The 24,945-nt window shown below is 33.4% G+C and overlaps 1 protein-coding gene across 3 annotated transcripts in view; it reads right to left on the reverse strand.

The window, feature by feature from the left end:
* LOC117168711 (ras GTPase-activating-like protein IQGAP1) overlaps positions 1-24,945 on the reverse strand; it is a 343,802-nt gene that overhangs the window by 242,525 nt on the left and 76,332 nt on the right. For 2 of the 3 annotated variants that reach the window (XM_033354418.1, XM_033354417.1), the window contains exons 3-5: positions 10,325-10,418; positions 9,946-10,180; positions 9,395-9,539 (exon numbers count right to left, since the gene is read on the reverse strand). In XM_033354418.1, the coding sequence (XP_033210309.1) occupies positions 9,395-9,539; positions 9,946-10,180; positions 10,325-10,418 (474 nt within the window). Of the gene's footprint in view, positions 1-9,394; positions 9,540-9,945; positions 10,181-10,324; positions 10,419-15,482; positions 15,604-24,945 lie in introns of all 3 variants that reach the window. The other variant, XM_033354419.1, reaches the window with a different exon arrangement.

Raw genomic sequence — 24,945 nt, forward strand, 5'->3', positions numbered from 1 at the left:
CTATTTGACTCACTGACAAATCACTTGATGTATCAGGTTCTTGCTCAATAATATTAATAAACATTATATCATTTTCCGGATCTTCGTATTCAAAAGTTACTGCTTTACGTCTAATCAATGTTAACCCTGGGGTATTTAGAAAATCGCGCCCCAAAATCGCAGCATATCTCATTGTTGTGTCTGGTACAATCATCTTCCCCAAAAAAGTAATCAAATGTCCGATTTCACTGTATTTGTGTGCTGCTGGTCTAGCATTATTCCTTTGTGCAGTTTCTTAATGATTCCCACTGTTGCTCACCTGACCTCCAATTCGCATGGCTTCTATCACTGCCCTCGTAGTCGCTGCAATAATGTCTTCTACGTTTGCCATGACTGCTCCTCCTACTGGAGCTCTGTAGACTCCGGGATACTCAGATCCAGCCACACTATTTAAATCTTCGTGTACGCGACGCTGTTGGCCGTTTGGCTCAAATCCGCGGAAGTCTTCAATTTCAGGAGACCCATTTCGAACATTCAGATCCAACCCGTGATTGTTCGCGTTTACATCCGCCATCTTGTTTTGCTCGAAAATTCGAAAACGTTCTCTGCGTTACCCATCGAATTTTCTCGACGAACGCGTCCGCTTCACCTTCCCTTTTTCTACCAGGTCAGCACAAACACCTAATTTCGATGTATACGTCGTTTTTCCACACGACGGTTTTCTGTAACCGTATTCCTTTCTGGATACTTTTAATACAGCACTAAGCCAGTTCACGAATAAGTTGGCTCTCTAGGCCAATACACATCAGCTCCACGCACCCAATAACCGTATTTAACAACACTCGTCGTAGCCCATAACCGATTACGCTCGAGGTGTAAACGTGACCACGTCACGTTCAAATTCTTTGTTCAAGTTTACAACTGAAGCGATTTAACTATGTTTTCTACCGTCGCAACGATGCAAATGATTTAAATGATCCTGAAGACTTTTCCTATCTTACACCTGGACATTTTCTGTTTGGAGCCCCTTTGACCAGCATTCCAGAATCCTTATTGGAATTTACTTCGGAAAATCGATTAAATCTATGGCAGTTAGTACAAAAAATTTCAGATATTTACTGGAGAAGATGAACTGCTGATTATTTACAGTCTTTACAAAAACGCAACAAATTGTTCAACAAAGAGATAAATCTTGTGATCGGTGATATCGTTCTTTTGAAACATGATTCGTTACCGTCTTCTAGGAGGTTGTTAAGTCGCATAGTTAAATGCTACAAGGGAAAGGACGATTTAGTACGTTCTGTTCGCGTGAAAACTGCCAGCTCGGAATACGAACGTCCAATTACTCGGATTTGTCTATTACCAGTGAGAGCGAACGAAATGAGCGAAATCTGAACAACTATTATTAATTAGATTTATAAGAAATTATTATGTAAACTTAGTGGATTATGGCGGGCGGCTAAGACTATTAAATTTTTGTTATATTTATACTGTTTCTTTACGGCTGGCGGCATTTGCGTTGTTGACAAATACTCGATTACGCACTTACTGTTTTTTCCTTTCGTCGTGCAGTTACCACTCACGAGGCGCGCGGTATGTTTAAAGTTGTGATGTTTCGTCTTTATGAGACTGTCTGCGATTGAAAATTATTCAATTTATCGAAATCGCCTATTTCAAAGCTATTTTTATTTTCCTAATTATTTAAAGAAATATTTGAAGTCACGTGATTTCTCCGTTTGAATGTGCGATGATAGCCTTGTCGCTTGAGAAACACAGTGTGCGAGCAGCAGTGAATCGCGACAGATCGCTGTCCGATCTTTTCGGATCATTAAAGTGATTAACACAATAAAGACATTAAATATTACATCTTACAAAAATGTCTATATAAACAAGTGAGTGAGTCATCTATGTGGTTCCAAAAAAATTGTCTTAGTCTTCCAAGTATTCTATACTTAAAATAAAACTTGAACTTATTATTTTTAACGATTCTTCTCTGTCTCTTCCTGATCTCGCAAAATTAATATTTAGAAACATAAATATTAAATACAGGGCTTCCGTTTCCTCTTACCATAAAAAACAAACGTTTTGCACAATTTTGAATTTAACTTTTGATTTTTAATGTCCTCTTTCAGGATCAACCGTTTGGCTCTGCTCTATTCTCTTGATTTCCCTTACTTCTTCCAATTTCTTCATGCACATCCTCCCTGTATATTACCACCTAAAATCCATCTTACACACTCATTCACACTCAACTACCCATCTTCCACTCCATTGCATCTCTCTAAAACATGCGCCCATGACTCCAATTCGTATCCATATACTCTACATAGATTCTCCTCTTTATCCATCCAATATTTACAAGCTCTCACTCCTTCTCCCATTCTAAACAATATCACCCTACTCGATTTGTCTTCCTTTTTTATTTTTTGCAGATTTTCTGGTTCCGTCAACCCTTTGACCATCACATACTATCTATTGTACCTCGAATCTATAATCTTTGTCCATCTCTCTTCTCCTTGTTTAACTAATAGCTCTTACTCTATGTCCTGCCACTCCACAACCCCTTCTCGTATCTTACAAGCCCTTCTCACCTTTCTCCTTTCTTTCTCCCCTTTTGAATTTCCCCGATTTCCTCTCGCCACATTGTTCCGAATTTTGACCCAAACATGCTTGAGTTATTCTGCTTCGCTCTCCCCTTTTTAGTGTCTCTTCAAACCTCCAGACTCTCATCTTTTGTCTACTAACCATTTTCCCCTTCCTAATTCTTCTCTTAACATGTATCCTGAGCAGCTCCAGCTAACCCCCATTACCCACCTCAGAAATCGCTCATGTATGCTCTCTACTTTCCTATGTTCCTTCCATCCCCAGATCTCCACTCCATAGCACAACACCGCCCAAACCAACGCATCAAACAATCTGAACCTCATCCTCCAATCGTCCTTGAACCTTCTCTTTCCTATGCCCCATACTTGGCCCATTACTTTACTCGCGCATTCAAATCTTTTCCCCACCTGGTGCTCGTTTACCCTTCCTACTTCAAACAAAAACCTAATTAACAAAACTCCTCCACCCTTTCCACTGATTCTCCGTTTATCTTCCAAACATAATCTATTATGGTGTTTCTACTTCTGAAACAGATCAGCTTGGTCTTCTCTACGTTCACCGTCAGATCCTTTGCAACCACAAACTCTTCAAAAATTCTCATCATTAGGTTTATTACCTTCTCGTCGTCTGCTAACAAAACTACGTCGTCCACATAAGCTAGAGAGTATACTTTTCTGTTATCCAATATCGCACCCCTTTTTCTTTCTCATTTAGTTTCTCCTCTAGATCTGCTAACAGCATATTAAACAGCCTTCCTTCTATTCCCCTCTCTTTCATTGCCTTCCATAACACTTTTCTGTTTACTGAATCACAAGCTGCTTTAAAGTCCATGAATAACACGATTAATTTCCCTCTCTTTCTCCCTAGATTTCTGTTAACCAAGTAGTTCAGTACGTAAATGTTTTCTATGGTTCCCATCCCTTTTCTAAAACCCGTCTTGTTCCTTTTTAATCTATTTATTGCCGCATACCCTTCTTCTCTTTTTATTATATTCCCCACCTCCATTTCTCCTTGTACAAACTTTATATTTTCCCCTGTTATTCTATTATATTCTCCTCCTAACAGACCCTTGAAATAGTCTGTCCCCTCATTCAATTCTATTTCTTCATTCACGCCCTTCTTTCCACCTTTTTCCTTATTTATCACATCCCACATCCTACCTTCTTTGATCGCTTTTTCTACTTCTTCCTGGTACTTTTTCCTTTCTAGCATCCTCTTATGTTCACTTTTCTCCAAATGTACGCCCCCTTCTCTATTTCTCATATTCTCCATTTTCTTACACACTCTTTCATTTTCTGTTTACTCTCCTTACATTCCTCGTCCCATCAGCCTTTCTTTTCCCCTTCTCTTTCTGTTTTTTTACCTATCTCAGCCTTACCTTCTCAATGGACTCCTTCCATCTTTCCATTAACGAGTCTACTCCCTCCTCTTCTATAAACCTAATCTTTTCGATTTTTTCTTTAAACTCTTTCAGTTTATCTACTTCCCAGGTTCCCATTTTCTTATCTCTAGCTCCCCTACTTGCTTTCTCCAACTGCCTCGCTTCTGGCCACCACCTTTCAGTGTAGCTAAACGGGAAGTGCTCAGACCCAATCTTATTACCCACTTTCATGCAACTTATAAAATTCCTCATTCTTCCTTCCGCCAGGATGTAGTCTATCACTGTCTCTCACTTCCCTGAAAATGCCATCTCTCCTTTCCCATCTCCTTTTATATTGCCATTACATATAGACCATCCTGTTTCTCCTATTATGTCTAGTACCCTCCTCCCATCCCTGCCTATCTCCCTATGTCTGGAACTCCTTACATATGCCTCCTTTTCTCCATCCCAAGTACTTGACCCTTGTCCGCCAGTTCATACATTCAAATCACCTCCTATTAAAACCAACTCTTCTTTCTTTTCCTCCATCGACGTCTTAATGGCTCTCCAAGCTTCTTCTTCCCCTCTTCTTCTATATACACAAACCACCGCTATTTTGATTTTTCCAACTCTAATCCCTCTTACCATTGTACCCTCTGCTCTATTTTCCATTTCTTTTTCCTCTCCCTCCATGTTAGATCTTCTTTAATTCTTTCCCTTCTTCCTCTCAATAATTTTTTTCCCTCCATAATTTTCTTTTTCTCCTCCTCACTCCCTACATTTACTAGAAACATTCCTTTGTTTCTTTACTTCATCCCTCCTATTCGCTTGACACCTTCTACCCTTACATGTACTCTAATATCTCTCAAAAGATTTTTTATTTCAACTTCTCCTGCTTCACTCTCCACCTTTAATCCCTTAACTACTAAATTATTTTTCATCTTTGCCCTTTCTTCTCCTTCTAATCTTCTTTCAATCTCACTCACTCTTTTCTTCAATCTTTCATTTTCGCTTTGCACGTTCTTTTCATTTCCTTTCACTATTTCCTCATTCTCTTTTTTCCCCATATGCTCATTCCTAATTTCTAACTTGCTTACCCGTTCTTCCAACTGATTCATCTCTCTAGGTCTCTGTTCGTCAACCTCTCTCTGTCTATTCTCAATCCCTTACGTCGTTTATCTGCCTATTCATGTCCCTATTCATTTCATCCAATCTCTCTCTCTTTTTCCTCTCTGAACCCTTTTATGAGAGCTTCCAATTTTTCAAACTTCCCCCAATCTCCCCTATCTCTTTCTGGTGTTTTCCGTTTAATTCTAACTTACTTATTACCTTTGTCTCTTTCTACATCATCGTCCCCTGCCTCTCTTTTCCTTTTATCCTCCCCTTCACAGCTAGTTGCGCTTGCCTTTTTTGTCATTCGTCTAGACTCCTATTTGAACCCGCATTGCCTAGCTTGTTAAAGCGCTGTAAATTTGACGGTATTCCACGTTATTTGCCCTACCTGATTCCGCTATTCTCCCCTCCCTGGTTGATTTCTCGACACTTTCCTCACCGCTGTTGTCACTGCGATCAACGCTTTTAGCAACGTCAGCTCTTGTTGCTACTATGGCTTGCTGATCTGTGCGATCGTCCAGTAACTGTTGCCCTCTAGCGCCAGTTTGTGGACTCCGTTCCGTCGGTATCCTACCTTACCTAAAGCTCCGTGACGTTTACCGCCTTATCACCTACCTCTTTGTTGTAAGTTAATTTTTATGGTTGAAGATACATCATTTCAAATAAAAATTCAGTTCATTGGTTTAACATAAATTTTGTTAACCAAAAATTTAACTCTACAATTTTTATTTGCAAATTACCTTCTTTTTCATTAGTTCATTTTCGATAGAAACTAACCATCTTGGTTAAAACGTGATCTTTTTTGTTGAAAATTTGAATATTATAATTAAAGATTCACTATTCTGGTAGAAAATTAATTTTTTTGGCTTAAAATTCAACTGTTACAGTTTGCAGAGTCATAATTTGAGATGAAAATTCATCGCTTTGTTTGAAAATGTAGCTAGTTTTTTCGAATGAGTTTTTTTTTGTTGATATTAGTTTTTTAAATCAAAAATGTAACTATTTCAATAGAATATTCCCCTATTGTTTCTTAAAATTTAGGTCTTTGATTGAAAATTAATTTTATGAACGGAAAATGTAACTATTCAATGTTTGAATTAACAATTTGCGTTTTTTAGTTGAAAATTCATTTTTTTGGCATAAAGTTATTCTATTCCAGATGGAGAGTCAGAATTTTAGTTGAAAATTCATCAGTTCGGTTGAAAATTAATTTTTATGACTTCCAGCGGAAAAAACTTGGATTCCTGAAATCGATTCCCTAACATGAAAAATCGGTTCCAAAGAATTGAAGCCAAGAACATATTTCTCGAAGGAATCGCAACCGACTTGGCGATCCCGTTTTGATGAGGTCACTCTTGGTATCCGCTCCATAGAAGAGCAGTCTCGTTTAAATTTCGTTAGACATCTGTCGCCTGTCATGAGTTTCACTCAATTATTTTAAAGGATGCTTTTCTACTATTCAGGGATAGTGATAGTATTGTGATTTACCTATGTGCATAAATGAGTGATAAAAAATGAGCATCAAAGCTTTTCGTGTGTAAATAATTTTTTTTAAACAAAATTTTATCAAATGAGAATACTAGTAACTAGGTGATTTGTAATTGGATTGCAGACTTCCCCGGAGACTCGTTCGCCCATCGCTTGGCTCACCAATGATTCAGATACAAATCATTTAAAGCGTCTGAATCCACAAAATCTTTCTACTTTCTCATTCTTTTTTTTTTTATACTAGAGTCAACCCTCCGAGCGCTGGTTTTGGTACGACAACAAAAATAACAACCAAAATGAAATCACGCCGGCATCGTTTTTAGGGACCAAAATTTTACTTTCAACTGTCGTATTTAAGGAAGTAAAATGGTTTCGAAAAATAATAGGAACATACTAATTCCTTTAGTGAAATAGTTCTTCAATAGATGCGTTTGGAGCATTCTAAGGGAGATCCAAGATTTTTTGCAATAAACGAATTCTTCGGAAACTATCATTTTTTTAGCAACACAATAAACCTAAGGATGTACACTTGCAGATACACCGGTTAAATTTACTTAAAGGGTGCTATATGTTTTTTTTTTTTCTAAAGCTACTCAGAAAGATCGTAAGATTGTCAAAGTGACAACAAATTTCGGCATAACTGATTTTTTCATCAACTCAATGAATTAAACCGATGATGTTCTTTCTTATAAAACCAACCTTGCTATAGGATCGAACGAAATTTAATTTAAAGGGCGCTAGAAACATTTCTTAAATGATAAAAGATTTTAGCCCGAATTCATTTTTAATCAACTCTATCAACCGACGATGATGTCCTAGCATCCTTGAAAAACTACTCTAGCAGGACATTATCTTCTAGGTTATTGAGTTGATGAAAAAATACGTGAACCAAAAACTTTGATCAATTCGTAAATTTTTCGTTCTTTCTCAGAACAGTAAAAATTATTGTTTTAAGCCCCTTAAAATTAATTTTGATCGTTTTTACTGTAAGAGTGATTTCTTAAAGATGTTAGAATATGATCCGCTGGGTCAATGAGTTGATGAAAAAATCAGTGAGGCCAAAATCTGTTATCACTTTGGAAATGGTATGATCTTTCTTAGTAAGGTTGGAAAAATATTTCTAGCACTCTTTAAGGCCATGTAACCAGTGGACCAGCTGATCAAGGTAGTCCTGAGATAATTATTTTTTCATCCATATTGAAAAATAAAAGTATAAATAACGCGGCGAAATTTTTGGAAAATATTAATAAATATTAAAGGACCGTTTGTGACAAGCCACAACGTTAAAGGAAGAAAAAAGTTTCTTTATGAACATATGAAATATCGACCGACGCATTAGGCTTTACGGCAGAAGTTTGACTGCAATCTTTCTCTGACGGTAATCATGCAATCTGTATTACCCACAGATCCGCAGAAGTTCGAAGTTGTCTACTCGCTGCAATAACGCTGCTCTGAAACAGTTGATACTATGTCAGACAAAATTTGTTTACTTGCATTGCAAGTCCAAACATTAGTTTTTGAATTATTTGTGTATAATATTCGTGAGCGTTTTTTGTTGTTTTGCTCCACTTTGATCAATATAAACCTCATAAATAGCCCATTGACAACATTGAAAATTGCTTGCAGGGTTTTACAGCATGGTCGGTATTTTTGCGAATTAGTATTTAAAAACAAAAACTTTTTTATAATTCTAATCATTTGGGACCAGAGACACCATCCTTCTTGCCTTCTATCTATCGTGGCAACTTTTCAATACGATATCGTATTCCGCGTGGACGTAAGTTGGAAAAGAAAAGTACTGATATAGCTTCCAGTTTTACTTTCTTTGAAATTTTTTCTTCTTCAAAATTTCTACCGGAACAAAAGAGACATGCACTTTATTACCTCCTCTATCATTTCGCAAACTTGCAGAGCAATACCTCGTTTCGTTTAGAAGTTGGGAAAGAAAAATGGAGGTTTATTGGATTATTGTTTTCATAAAAAAATTATGGGGTCTAAAGAACTTGTTTATTGCAAAAAATCTGTTATCTACCTAAGTACGCGACATATAAAGTGTCTTATACCGCTAAGAGCAAAAGATAAGTGATCTTGAGAGGTTGCTTTCTGGGGCATTTTCCTATAACTCTTCAAAATAATTTTATTTCCTCAAGTAGTAACCTAATTAGTATCCTCCAATTAGACTAGTCAAAATATTTGTGCAAGACGTACTTCCTTTCTTTGTTTTAATAATCAAACTTCGCCTTTCTGTCGGTTATCGTGAGAATCAGACTTTTTTACTCAAAGTGCGAGCGCAGTGCGCGCTCTTTTGTAAAAGGAATTTTTTATTTTTTTCATGCAGAACAATTAAATCTGGGGCACTCTGTATGTCTATTGAAACCGAAAAATTATTTATAAGCATACAAATACATAGATTTTGTAGTAACTTTCGGAAACGCTAAATAAGAATAAACTGTTAATACCCTTATGAAAAAAAGTATGTTGAGTATTGGATCTAATACTTTTTTCGCGAATAAGTATTGGAAATCCAATACTTTTTTGTGAAAAAAAGTACTGGATCCAATACTTACCAACACTTCTTTCTCATAAGGGTACTAGGTAACATCATAAATTCATTGGCAGGATGTTTTTGTAAGAGCACCTGACCGCCAATCGGAAGAAATATTTCACCTCAGAAGAGTCGAGATATATAAGCGGAATTTTACGTAGAGTATCTTTTTTAATTTTTTTGATCGGTCAAGATATGAGACTTGGCTTCATATGTCCACGAATATCCATTTATGAAGCACTGTGCGACAGATTGAGCCCTTCCCTGATGGACAATTTGTCTAAATTAACAGTATTTGTACTTACCAGTGAAGCTCACTTTCCCGTACAAGTCCTGAATTTGAGGGGCTTTTCCCAGTTTAAATAAATGTGTACTCAAAGCATGAATGCAATATATGACTCGTGGCATATTTTTTTTGTCATAGATGTCTGTCGTTTCTGGCTGAAATGTCTGTTATGAAAGAACATTTGCATTTAAATTACACAAAAATATTTATTATATTCGATACATTTGATATATAACGAGAAATTAGTTTCTATAAAATGGTGAATTCTTTACAAATGTTCTAAATATACTTATATGGAGTTGAAAAAACTTTAAACTTCAAAATGTAATAATTTTTTAAAACTGTTAGCTTTCCCATTTTACACTGCTTTAGTTTCTAAAAATGTAATCGAAGTTATGACATTTTTTTCTTATTAGTACTACAAGAAACAAAGATAAAAGATAAATCTAAAAGGCAAGTACTACAACTAATTACGTTTCAAAGAAATTCATTAAGTAATGGAATCGCGTATGAGATATGTACTATGAAAAATATAAAAGAACAGAATTTAGAAATTAAAAATAGTCATACCATCGGTAGATGCATTGATTTCAAACATCTCATAAAGTGATTAATATTATCTGTATGACGAAACTCTAAACCAGCCATAGTATATCGTTTTTGTTCGATGTCGTAAATTTTATTCAATGAAAGAATATCGGGAGCCATAAAGTGTCCGAGCTTTGCCAAGTATACGCCATTTCTCAAATTTTCCTCTAATTTGGTGGTCGTTGGCAGATTTTCTCGTAAACATACTTCCAGCCATCTGAAATTCGTTAAAATTTGTTTAACTTTACTTCCAAGATGTTTGCAATTTCATATTATTATGCATTATATCATTATATATTATATTCATTATTGTGTTCTTAAATCTTTAATAAAGCACATTGCATACGATTTTTCGACTCACTTCTTAGCTTCTTCAAGATGACACAAGTACTCGTATGCAAGCGTCTTTTGACGCTGATCATCCATTTCTGCTGCTGTCCGCCTTGCATACTTATCTATAATTAACCGAATTTGAATAATGTCAGTGACTTTATTATATTATTTTTTTATGGAAATGCCCTGACTTTTCCCTGAACGAGAAAATTGCCGGACGTTTCCATGATTTCCAAGTTTTTACTTCAGCTTTAGCTGAGCAGGCGAATTTTATGAATACACTAGAACCTCGCTTCTTATTATTTTACATGCAATTATTTTATTTGAAAATTAACATTACAGATTAAATAATTTTGCAAATGTCCAACTTTGGAATAAGAATCTAAAATGATGACGACCTATGTTTCCACCTGCTCTGGTGTACGATCTTTTGATTCTGAAGAATTTGCCACCATATCCGGAATTTTCGTACAAATTTGGATAGAAATACGTAGTAAATGATATAACAAATTATATTTCGAATACAGTAATGAGGTACAAACTGATGAAAAAGGTTATAAAAATAATCAGTGCATTTTTCTGCGAAAATTTGAATAGGATAAATGATAAATAGCTCTTTTTAATACAAATTAATAATAAAAGTTTCTAGGCTATTCACAGAACAAGTTAAAAGTTAAGTTATTCAGTTTTAAAAGAAAAAATTAACATTTGTTTATAATAAAACCATTTTTCCATTTAACCAATTTGAATTTTTGTGGAACTTTCACTAGAACAGCTAATGCTATAAGCGGCTGTAAGCTCCCCTATTACTAGGTGGCGAGACGCGCACGCTACAGTTATCGCTAAAAACCTCGACCTATCTCAATCTTCATCTAACTAGAATCTAACTATATCCATTTCAACTGTTGAAAAATGTACAAATGCTTATGGAACGAGATTTTTTTTCCGATCTCCTTTGAAAACGTGCCATTGCATGCACGTGAACCAAGCATAAGGTGGCCGCTTCCAGCCCAGTGACGTACGCATATCTGCTGTCTCAACTAAGAACATGGTAAGTCGCATTTGCCATGTCATGGAAATTTTACTGCCGAGGATCCGAATCGCCACCCTTACTCCCTTCTAACATTTTCCCCGTTCCCCTGGAATTTCTGAAAATGTGATTTTTGAATGAAAGCAGACTATTGAACGGAAGCCAGACTCACTATTTTCGCACTTTATCTATTAGAAACACCTTACTAGATTAGATTAGATTTTTGGTTTTTATTCAGCAATCTCGTAGCAATTCAATTATAAAAAATCTATAATTAATTCTTCTTTTGCTAAAAACAAATACAATCACAAGAATTATTATATATTAAGAAGATATTGAGAATCTTTGAAGATTTAAAATTAATTCAACAATTGGAATGATTTCAAATACGATGCAAATTTCGATGCAAATAGCGACGACATAGTGTGCAGTTTTTTCATATTTTCATAGATTTCGAACCAAAAATTTCAAGCTTTTCAGGAATTGTGCAAAGCTTCAAAAAAGTATAAACATTTTTTATGAATCTCAGTGTAATTTAAAAATGTTTCTTTCTTATTCAGAAGAATTATTATTAGAGAACGTTTAAAAAGCTTTACAAATATTCCCAAAATTGGCAAAGAGATTGTGGAAGGTTTTAAGGAGATTATTTTGAATTTTGCAGGATTTTTATAATTTTAAAAGATATTTCGAAGTTCTGGAAATATTTCACACATACTTTAAATTCTGCAAAAATGTATAAGAATTAATCTAACTTATAATGTGAAAAGTGTTTAGAGTAAAAAAATTATTCCTTCAGTTTTTCATGTGTCTGCTTTACAATTAGTTAAAGTCATATCATTTTGTAAATTTCTAAATTTATTGATTGATTCTTCAAGTCAGAGCACTGAAAATGATAACGTGATTTTATATTTCTGGATCTGATTCTGAATCTGTGAACTGAACAGTGTACAATAGTTAAAAATTCTAAATGTCGGTTAACTGCATTTCATTTAAAATTATTATATGAAAAGTGTTAGTACTTTTTATTTTATACATGCAAATTAGTTAAGCATTTGAATACGAACTTTTTGAATTGAAAAGCTTTTTCAATTTTATTATCAAATTTAAAAATTGAAGACGTGCATTATGATTGCTTTTATTTTCTGTTGAGATTTTCTTAATTCAAATGGAAAAATTGTACATACAGGTAATTCCAATTATTGTATTTAAAGCCCGAAGTGCATAAAAATTTATCAATAAATACAAGTATTTAAGCATTGCTATAATAAAATGGTACAATGAACCATTTAAAATATTGTGAATAAACATGGGGAAACTCCAGGGTTTCAATGAAACGTGCCCAAATTCCTAGAGATTGAAGAGGAGTTTCTACGAAATAAAACCGTAATAATAACTTTTATTTCCAATCCACCCTGACCCTCCCTGCAGCGCACAGTGGACAGGATCAGGAATTTACTATTCAAAATCACCTAAAGCCTACAATTCTTAGCCGATCTTCAATTTTCCTTAACAGAAATAATCAGCGATAGTTGCGCAAGAACATGTATGGATTAGATTTTTTAATTTTTATTATTTTGTGTTTATTTCATAAGCAAACAAAGAGACAAAATGAGTCATTTTTCACTTTTTTTTTTTACTGTCAATAAATAATTCAATTAATTTTCTTTCTTTATCAAAATATATGACAAAGCATCTTAGCAAAATAAATAATTAGTGGGTTTTCGAATATAATTATCATAAAAAAATATATTAACAATAATGTCAAAATCATGAATTGTTTGCTTGAAAAGTATATTTGTAAGTTGCATTTGCTTAATTTTATCGACAAAATGATACTTGATGATGAAAATTTGTTTTCTGCTATAATTTGCTTATTTTATAACTAAATTATATAATGAAATGCATAGTATGGTTATTCATGTGCAGAAAATAATCGTTTTTCTTTCTGATCATGTATTAATGGTAATTATTAGTGATGCAGACATGTCATTCGATATTATTTGCTCATTTTATAAACAAATTACATGAACAAATACATGTTTTGGCCATTTGTGGTCAGAAAGCCATTTTTTTCTTTCTTGTCGCCTTGAAATTGTATTATTGGAGATTTTTAGTAATACAGGCTTATAAATCGATCATTTTTATTTATTATGCAAACAAATTTTATAAACAAATGCATAGTTTGGCCATTTATAGAAAGGAAGTATCGTTTTTTCTTCCCGATCATCTTTAAAATATATCGGTGGTGATGTTTAGTGATAAAGACTTGTGATTTGATATTATTTGTTAATTTCATAAACAAATTATAGAAACAAATGCATTGTTTGGACATTTATGGGTAGAGATTAATCGTTTCTGTCTCTTATCGCCTTCAAACTATATCAGTGGTGCGGCGACGTTATCATATTTTTTTATAATATTTTTTTCTAAAATTAACAAATAATATCGAATAACAAGTTTTTATCACTAAACATCACCACTTACATATTTTAAAGATGATCGAAAAAAAAACCATACTTTCTTTCTATAAATGGCCAAACTATGCATTTTTTTTTTACAAAATTCGTGTATAAAATAAACAAAGGTTATCGATTTATAAGCCTGTATTACTAAAAATCTCCCATAATACAATTTGAAGGCGAAAAGAAAGAAAAATATGGCTTTCGGACCATCAATGTCCAAAATATGTATTTGTTTATATAATTTGTTTATAAAATGAACAAATAATATCGAATGACAATTTTTTATCTTTAAACATCACCAATTCTATATTTTAAGGACGATCAGTAACAATAACGAATAATTTCTGTCTATAAATGCACAAACTCTGAGAAGCTCTGAAATATTCTCCGCAGGCACTCAGATAGATATATTTAAAAGTCCAGGTAGCTCGTTTAAATGGTCTGAAGGCTTTAAAATGTCCTTTACGAAATTGAAATAAAAAAACGATCATAAATAATAAGCAGAGGCTGGAATTGAAATAAGAAGTCGACTAAAAATAACAAGCAAGAAGGCTATCTCAATAGAGTAGCCGACACTCAAGGGTCCTTTGTTAAGCTTTTGGATTAAAATTTAGAAATATATTCTTTTAATATCAAAGTTAACAGCCTTAAACATAATAATTCGGAGTCTACGGGTTTCGATGATTTCAGATATCTAACTTTTTTTAATGTTTAAAACTGGAATTAATACAACGTTTCTCGTAAATGGAATGAGATATGCCAAAATAGACAATATTTTGTCATTCAACTTCAAAATAGTATATTAGTATATAAGTTATAATTATAAATAAGAATCATAAGAAAATTCTTCAATTAAAAAAGTGTTAATAATTTGAAGAAAAACTTAAAAAGGTAGAGTCGAGTTAGCGACAGCCAACTACTGTAAATAACTCTGCCCGCCCGGTACGTGACGAATACTACTAAAGGACTATTATATGACCCTCGCATCATTCTTAAAAGGAACTTGAAATTGACTCGCCCAAATCTCTCTGACCATCTCTGAGACTAAATCATTCAAATCGAACCTGCAGACAGTCTCAAGCCGGCCAGGCTATTTCGCCTGAGAATACTCTGAGTATTCTATCGGTAGGCTAATAAAACGTATCTCGTAAATTGAATGAGATACGCCAAAACAGACATCATTTTGTCATTCAACTTCAAAACAGTATATTAGTATATAATGTAACATAATTGTTTTAGATAGAGACAAACAAACTCTAAATAACCAACCCCCACTCCATGACACAACTAAAATCCCCAACAAAACCTTTGACCCCATTGACAATACACTCTTTTGGGATCACGGAGATCTACCAAGCTTAGACAGACCGTATCACACAAACAAAATAAACGATGACACATTTAATCACATCTCTTTTCTATAAAAAAACACACCATTTTTAAAAGAAGCAGACGAGCTCTTGGAAAGCGTTAAATTTAACGAAATCATGAAACAGTAAACGAAAAGATATTTTGGGAAAAAAGAGAAAGGGAAAGAAGTTTAAAAATTAATGCAAATCCGGCGGCCCATAGCTCTTTTGAAAATAAAAAAGAACAACCAGAACCTAATAATAGAAAGAATAGGAACGAATTGCGAAATAGACAATCAGTCCAATTTAATCTTAGGGAAAATCAGCCGTATCCGATTCACTGACCTTCCGTACAGCAGCTGTTGTCGCTTACAAGTTCCATATAACGGGTGAACTCATCCGCTAGCTACCAGATAGCGCGTCATTCGTCCTGCTCCAGAAAAACATTGAGTCGTGTGTGTCAAAACTATTTAAATAATAAAATAGCGGGTTTTAATGTGTAATTCTGACTTTTGCTGATAATAGTGAGATATAGTACGTTTTCTTAAATCTTTTGATGTTTTGAATATGGGTCGTTACAAGGGCAGGTCGTGTATAGTACCCTTTTGTAATTTGGGTTACAGCTCCTGCAAAGAAAAGCGGACTCTTCTTTCAGTTCCTTCAGATTCGGATCGACTTCTCGAATGGGAAAAAACAATTCCTCGGCATGATTACATTTCAAAAAATGGTCAAGTTGTTTGTGAGATACATTTTTTACCCGAACAAATTGTCAAGACACGAGAAGTAAAGGATCCCGATGGTAAGGTTATGTCCTCGATATGTATGTGTTTTAGAAGTTTTAAACTTCACATATTATTAAAGAATAATTTAAATAGAATTCATACTAAAAATGAAAAGAAAAAAAACTGTATTACACATAAGTTAACGAAACAGGAAATGTCAGTGTTTTGTCTTCATACAAAAGTATTGTGAGAGTTTTTTTATTATAAGCAATATTTTATAGAACTTTGAGAAGCATTATTTATAAAATTGAAAAGTAGGAAAATAGGTATGTTTTCTGCTTTTTTTTAAACTGAATTTTTTTTTAATCCTCACTAACTTTTGTCCCATTGAAATATTTATCGTTTTCTTTTTTAATTTGAAAGCATTTATTGTCTTATTTTGAAACCGACCGAAAAATATAAAAAAGCTTCAAAATTAATAAAATATTGGTGGTTTTTCTAAAAATATGAAAAGTTGTTTTAAGAACAACCCAAAATTACATATTTTCGCGAATTTCGTTTTACAGTTTTAGTTTCATAATAAAGATATCTTCTGAGTTTTATGTGGGTAAAATAAATTTTCTCGCCAGGAGAATTTTTTTTCATATAATCAGATTTTCTCATTTTTCTCGTAAACAGCAAAAGATACGAACAAAATTAGAGATACTACTTCGCACGTTTAAAAACGTTCTATTAAAATGACACTTGCTCTTTTGCGATAGATCACCATCATATGCAAGGAAAATTTAAAAATAAAATTGGTAGGAAAAAAAAGAATTCTTTCGGCCTAAAAATGGTTTAGTCCACATAAAGCTGATCAGATGGGTTTCTTATATTAGCAAAAACTTTCCAAAAATATTGGGAAGAATAAAAAGGTCGGCTTTTCTAGAAAATATTTTTTTTATTTTCTTAAAATTTGATGAAAAAATATAAGATTTTCTGGGAAATGCCATCTTTTTATTCTTCCCAGTATTTAAACAAAGTTTTTGCTCATAGACGAAATATATCATATCAGCTTTAGGCCGCCTAAACCATTTTTGAGGCCGGGAGAATTCTCTTTTTTATTGAAAATGTAAGTGCTGAATTATTCTTTTTAGATGTGCAAAGTTTTATCTCAAACGTTTTCATATCTCTCGTTGTTTACAAGAAAAAATCTGATTATATGAAGAAAAAGAATTCTCCTTACGACAAAAGTTACTTAGTCCTCATAAAACCCAAAAGATATCTTTATAATGAAACTACAAATTTTAAACGAACCTGGAAAAAATATATAATTGTGGGTATTTTAAGCAACTTGTCATATTTTCAGAAAAACTACCGCTATTTTATTAATTTGGAAGTTTTAAAACATTTTTTAGTGGGTTCCAAAATCATACAATAAACAATGTCAAATTGAAAAAGAAAACGATAAATATCTCGATTAGATCCAAAGCTTTTGATGATTAAAAAAAAACTAGGGATTTTGAAATACAAAGCACAAAATTCAAATAGAATTTGCCGAGAAGAATATTATTTTTTGTTTTTTCTTCCAACTTGTTCTCGAGTCAACTCGGTTTTTATCGTAGCCACGGACTAAGTCAAGTGAATAATGAGATGAGTATGTTATAAGTTTATTTAACACGATCTTTGAAATGTTTGCAATGATGTTTTAGGTACAAAATCAGGAGCATGGTGTAGTTTGTATTTCATCTTTTACAGCTGTTGTACTTGAACAGCGGCCGCGAGCGTTGGAGGTGACAACAACAGTCGTCTCTGGATGCTTTCTTAGAGCTACCATCCATATTGTTATATATAAAATATTATTATATTTATTATATTATATATTATTATTACTATTATTATACCATTGAGCCACTCTTTTTAATTTCTTTAAAAAATTCTGTACAAAATGATAGATATTAAAAGTTCTAAAGTATTAAAAAATTTTTATTCTAAAAAAACTAAAATTTTTCGTGAAATTGTATACGTTTTTTATGAATATAAGTATTTTAAATGCATAACACTGCAAACGAAAAAGAATAATGTTTGTATTTATACATTAAATTTTTTTCTAAAATTGTCCTTGACTGATCCAATTAGTTTTTAAGTTTTGTGAAGTCATGATAAATATCTACATGCTTTAAAGGTGTTATTTATGTTTTATTTGCATTAATATATACGTGACATTAAAAATGTTCATGTATTATAGTACTTATATTGTATGTTATTTAGATGTGCATTTTAGAGAAATATACTGAATTTGTTGATTTTGCTAATATCTACTTATTCGTTCAATTTCGTTAATTTCGCTTAATTTAATTTTCGCTAATTTCGTTATTTAACTTTCTAACATATTGTTATATCATAATTTTATTTTGTTACATTGTTTATCATAATATTTCGTTTCCTCTTAGGACATTTTTTTCAATATAGTTCCGACTTCCAATTTGTTGAAAAATTATTTTATATTTGTTATTGGAAAAAGTGTTCTTAATATGTAGTACCTATTAATCATTTCATTAAAAAACACATACTTATTTACACATGTTCAATACCTATTGTTAGTAACAAACGTGTGTAAGCACTTTAAAATAATCCTTTTCCAATAATCATTTTACACTTCAATGACTTTTATATTTTTTAAATATCAATTACCCATCAAAGAATTGTTGGTCTTAATTTTATGAGCTGAAATGATGCTCTGGAATGTTTTTACTTAATATTAATTATTGAGTTTCCCACAAGACCAATGCTTTTCTAGAGCAGGACTATTGACGCGCCGCCCGGCGGATTAGTTCACCCGCGAAGTGGAACTTGTAAGCGACAACTACTTTTCTCAGTAGTTGGATAAGGCTGGGGAAAATCCAGAAGAGCCTCACTGTTTTTCTAATAATAATATCGAAAGTCGAAACCAGTAAAGGTCGTACAATTTAAAATTACAAAACTCCGATGATAGCGAACCGCTAGAGGACAGAAACAAATCAAAATAAATCACGTAGATTACCGAAAAATAACAGATCAAACAGACATTCACGCCTACACATTATCAACTCAGACTCAGATTACGAACACAATAATTATCAAAATAAAGAAACAATCTCAACTACTAATTTTCCTTTCGATATAATTCAAGCGCCGTTTCAGATTATGAGCAATTGGCCAGTAAAATTCCGCAATAATAAAGACGATAGTCCCGCGCATTTTCCCGAAAAATTAAAAAGATGTAAAAAAGGATACAAAATAAATGATAGCGACAGTTTAGAAAACTTAGATGCACTACTAATCGAAGAGGCAAAAGATTGGTGCAAAGTAAATAAAAATTCATGGAGATATTTATCAGATTCTTTCGAAAACTTCAAAAATGCCTATATTGATGAAAGATTTTCAGAGGAAATTAGACAAAAAATTAGATTTTGCAACCAAAAAAGAACCCAAGACATCCACTCATATTTAACGGAAATTAGAAAACTCTTTACTAAATTATATCCGAGAAAAAGTTGCGAATGGGAATTGCGTAGAGATTATGAGAACCTGAAAATCGAATACAAAATGTATATGAAAAGAAACGATTTTGAAGCTTTCGAACAATTAGAGGATTTAGGCAAGGAATGGGAAAGCGAGCTAGCAAAGCTAAAAACTAGAGGGCAAGCTTTACAAATTACTGAACTCAAAATAGAAGACAAAATGTAAAAAAAACGTCACAGCAGTAGTGGGGATAAAAATAATTTAAACGATAATAAAAACTCACAGGAAAATAAAAATGGTTAAAATTATAACGAAAACGAAAACTAACACCCAATTAATCAAAGTAGAAAACCATATAAAAATCGATTTCCATTTCCATCTTTTCTAAACCAATATCAACAAAATTCTAGACCTAACTTCAGACCTAGATTTCCACCTAGTTTCCAGCCTAGATTCACAAACTATAGACCCAGATTCCCATACAACCCCTACTAACAAATGCTACCAACGTGTAACAAAATAACATTAGGCTCAAGTCAAGGTCAAAGCAAGCCAATGATCGAATTCCCTCCAGAAAAAATGGAAAATAATTCAGAAGATAAAAATAATGAACAAAAATCGCATTTTGGGAATAAAAATAGAAAACCAAATAAAAATAATAACGAAGACTTGCAAGAGAAAGCAAATTCAAATATAGACAATAAACATAACTCAAATACAAAAACAAATAAGAACACAAATAATTTAAATTGTTTTTATTGCCAATTAGCGGGCCACTTCAAAAGATAATGTCCTTATTACGGATGAAGGCGAAATAACGGAAACATGTTTGAATTTGATGAACAAATTCGAAAACAAAATGTTTCGAATGTTAATCACACACTCTTACGTGGGTAAAGAATTAATGGAAAAAATTGAAAATTCCAATTTCCAATTTTCAAACCAGTTTCGCGCAAATTGACGGTGGCGAACGGAGACACCGTCGATATAATTGGACAAGTAGTGGTTCCAATACTGATAGGGAATTAAGTAATACACGTTCTGTTCAGGTTAGTCTCAAAATTAAAATCCGTAGGTATCTTGGGTACGGACATGCTGAAAGCCCTACGGATGACCTTAGATTGACTCTGAAATTTGGTGATTACCAGGGAGACACCCCACCCACTACCATATGGAATCTTATCCGAACGCATTACCCATCCCAGTAACTGAGATTAGAACAGAAATTAAACCCGACATTAGGACAAAAATAATGAGGAAGTTAAAAATAAGAAAAGTATGGATAAATCAGTGAATAAGAAAGAAGAAAACAATAATAAAGATAGGAAACCGAAATTCGGAGGTTGTATTAACCTAAAAAGTACCAGGGAACTTAACAAAAGTATCCCACAAGTTAAAGATAGCGAAATCCCCCTGGTACCTATCAATTCCAACCAATCCCAAAATACCAAAAATGCCCAAAATCCAATAAAAAATCCTACAAAAGATATCTCTAGCCTAATAAGCAAGCCTACGAGCAACAAATTCCAATCCCTAGAGAGCATCCCCACCAACCACACTAGCGACGAGACAAACACCCAAGACTCAATTAACTTAAGCAAACCTAGAATTAGAACAAAGGATATAATAAACAATTCAGAGAAAATTTATTATAATAGCAAATACGAGAACGAATATAAAATTAGCGATGGTAATCTTTTGAAAAATAACAAAGTTACCAATCGAAAAAAATCAAAAACTAAACCTCAAAAAGCGAATGAGATATCAAAAAGCGACAATAGAAATCAATGGGTAAATTTCAAAAATAAGGCGATTATACTGAACAATATTTCAGATAATCTAGGAAAAATCGAGGAACAAAATAATTATCCTTCAGAAATTTGCGAAGACATTTTTGAGCACAAGGATAGCCAACAATCCGAATTAGAAAATCTTCTCGAAAATAATATTAAAATACATTCGGGGAAAGAACATAGGGCAACCCATTTAACAAAACGCAAAGTTGATAAGCAGGGCCACGATACCATAAAACAGCGATACTACCACGTGAGCCCTAAAATCAAAGAAATAATTGATCAAACAGTAGATAAATTATTAGAACGAGATATAATAGTACCCTCTGATTCAGATTGGTCGAACCCTATGGTCATGATTAAAAAACCAGGTACATATTATAGATTTTGTCTAGATTTTAGGAAAGTAAATAACATCACAAAAAAAAGACATCTACCCAATCCCAGTAATGACAGAAATTCTTGACACTTTAAGATCAGCAAAATTCATTTCAAAAATAGATTTAAAACTGCTTATTTACAAATACCATTGGACGAAAACTCAAAACCAATAACAGCATTTACAGTCCTTGGAAAGGGCATGTACCAATTTAAAAGGATGCCATTCGGCTTAACTAATGCTCCAGCCACTTCCCAGCGACTTATGGACAAAATCATCACTTCAGACTTAAAACCCAGCGTTTTTTGTTATTTGGGCGATATTGTCATAGTAACGCAAAATTTTGACGACCATTTAAAATACTTGAATATTGTATTAGAAAAAATAAATGAGGCAAACTTAACAATCAGCCCGGACGAATGCGAATTCGGCTGTTTCGAGATTAAATATTTAGGTTTTAAAGTTAACGACAAAGGACTCCAAATTGATAACAAAAAATTCAAACAATATTAGAATTCCCGAAACCAAAAAATATCAAATAATCACAGCGTATAATAGGAATGGCAAGTTGGTACAGAAAATTTATATCACACTTTGCAGAAATAATAGAACCGATGAAAAAATTACTTAAAAAAGACAAACAATGGGATTGAGGATTAAAACAAGATGAGGCTTTTCAGAAAATCAAAGACCTTTTAACTTCAGCACCTATACTAACTTGCCGGATTTTACTCAACCCTTCCGACTCGAAACAGATGTGAGTAATACAGGGTTAGGAGCCGTACTTACTCAAACAATTGACGGCGTAAATTACGTGATAGCATACGCGAGTAGAAGCCTAAACGGCGCAGAATTACTAGAATATCACTACGAAGTCAAATATCGCAAAGGTAATTCAAATTTGGTCCCTGATGCTCTGTCGAGATCAGGAGAATCGCCTAAAGCAATCGCGTTCGCATTAGCGTGTAGTACCGAAAGGCCAAAAAAGGACATAAATGACAAAACTGACGATTGGTACTCAAAAAAATAAGACAAGTGACAAAAAGACCGGAAGAACACGAAAAATTGCGAATCTGAGATTCATAACTCTATTTTTACAGAACTGACCCATTAAAATCTACTCTATTACCAGAGTCAACCCGCTGGAAATTAGTCGTACCCAAAAAACTTAGAGCTCAAGTTTTACGCGAAAATTTCCGAACATTACTTCTGGCCAGGGGTATATTCGGACGTGATCAATTACGTAAAAAACTGCCAAATTTGTCAATGAGCAAAACCACGTAATCAAAATAAAATAGGATTAATGGAAAAAGGGTAATCGAAGAGCCGTGGACCATGGTAGCAGCAGATGTCATGGGTCCATTACCGAGTTCTAAAAAGAGCAAAAACCAATACATTTTGGTATTCGTAGACCTATTTACAAAATGGGTCGAGATAATACCAATTAAAAAGCGAACGGTATCACAATAGAGTCAGAATTACGTAAACGTGTCATTTCGCGTTGGGGAACACCTAGGATTCTCCATGTCGATAATGGTAAGGAATTTGTCAACAAAAATTTAAGAAAACTAGTCGAAAAATTCGGCATTAGGCACACTAAAACACCTAAATATTACCCCCAAACCAACCCAACCGAACGCTACAATAGAACAATTAAACAAATTATTAAAAAGCTACCTAGATAACGATCATTCTACACGGGATGAACACATAGATGATTTGCAGTTCATGATAAATACTAGCAAAAACTCATTAACACAATTTACCCAAGCATTTCTAAACCTAGGTCGCTAATTAATACCACTACAATCCCTCCGCAGAAACCTAGAAACCAACAGCGAGATAGAATTTCAAAGTTTAGATAAATGGACAGATAGGTTAAGAAGATTGCAAATTATAAAAGAGGTCCAGAAAAATGTATACCAGGTAAATGATAAACAGGTAAGTAGATATAATTTAAGAAGAAGAAAATTCGAATTTAAAAAAGAAAATTTCCCCAACGATTTACGAATTAAAAAACTTTAAAGGAAAAAGTATAGGAGAATGGAACGTAAATTATTTTAAATTAGAGAAAGATAAGACAGACATTGGTTAATAATAATAGAAAAACTCATAACCTTAGATTATAAATTTAGATTTAAATAATATAAAAAGGCAATGAATCAATAGCACGAACTAAACAATACAACTCCAAATAACATACGAAAAGTAAAAACAAACAGACTCCAAGGACAAAATTACACAGTATAAAATTTTCTTTTCTCCCCTTTCAGCACAATGAACCCCGCAACCACCTGCTATCTCTGCCAAAAAATTATTCAAGTCGAGAAATTTGAAAACCACCTACCAAATGGCCAAGCCTGTAGATGGCTACTGAGACGTTTATATGAAGCAGGAGAACAAGACCTAAAATACCACCCGCATAAACATGCTAGAACAATCTGGAAAAATTGGGAACCAGAGGAGGAATTGGAGGGAGTAGTGGGAGGATTGGCCAGGAACCGAGCTGAGCCCCCGTTCTTCATAAAAGAACAAATAGTGAGACACATCAAATTAAAAGCAAAACTTCAATACTTAAAACAACTGAACAGACTAACATGGTACAAGTACGACGAATTTAAGGAAGTAAGCCGAATTTAAGGAAGAACGACGACTAACGAGGAAAGAAGAAGCGGAAAAACAGAAGGAAGAGGAGGAAAGGAATAAGGAGGAATGGAGGGAGTACAGAGAGGGCAGAGATAGTGAATACAAGGAATGGTTGGAGAAACATGTACTTGAAGTTACGAACGTTCATTTGAACGAAATCAAAAAAAAATTATTTTTCAATTTTTTTTTGCCTAAATCAATTAGGACGGCAAAAAGAATATTCTGTCCGAAAGAATTGTCGAATAAAAATTTTTTTAAGGGGTTACCTACACTTACACATCACCCACTATTTAGACCTGCCTAATGCAAGTTTGATTGTCGATATTTGAAAAAATAAAGACGTACAAAATTCTCTTTTTTTAATTCAATAATTATAGAGTGGTTGAGAAAGTTCGGCAAGACCCCTAAAAACCACCCTTAACATATCCGCACCTAAAATGCTAAAAATGACAATTTTGATTGTCGATATTTGAAGATATAAAAACGTGAAAAATTATCTTTTTTTACCTAACTAATTATAGAGTGAGTGAGAAACTTCGGCAAGACTCCTAAAAACCACCCTTAAAATAACCACACCTAAAATGTTACAAATGACCATTTTGATTGCCGATATTTGAAAACATAAAAACGTGAAAAATTATCTTTTTTCCCCTAACTAATTATACAGTGAGTGAGAAAGTTCGGCAAGACCCCTAAAAACAACCCTTAAAATAACCACACCTAAAATGTCAAAAATCACCATTTTGATTGCCGATATTTGAAAATATAAAAACGTCAAAAATTCT

Source organism: Belonocnema kinseyi, chromosome 3 (genome assembly GCF_010883055.1).
Source record: "Belonocnema kinseyi isolate 2016_QV_RU_SX_M_011 chromosome 3, B_treatae_v1, whole genome shotgun sequence".
In the NCBI taxonomy this organism is placed as follows: Eukaryota; Metazoa; Arthropoda; class Insecta; order Hymenoptera; family Cynipidae; genus Belonocnema; species Belonocnema kinseyi.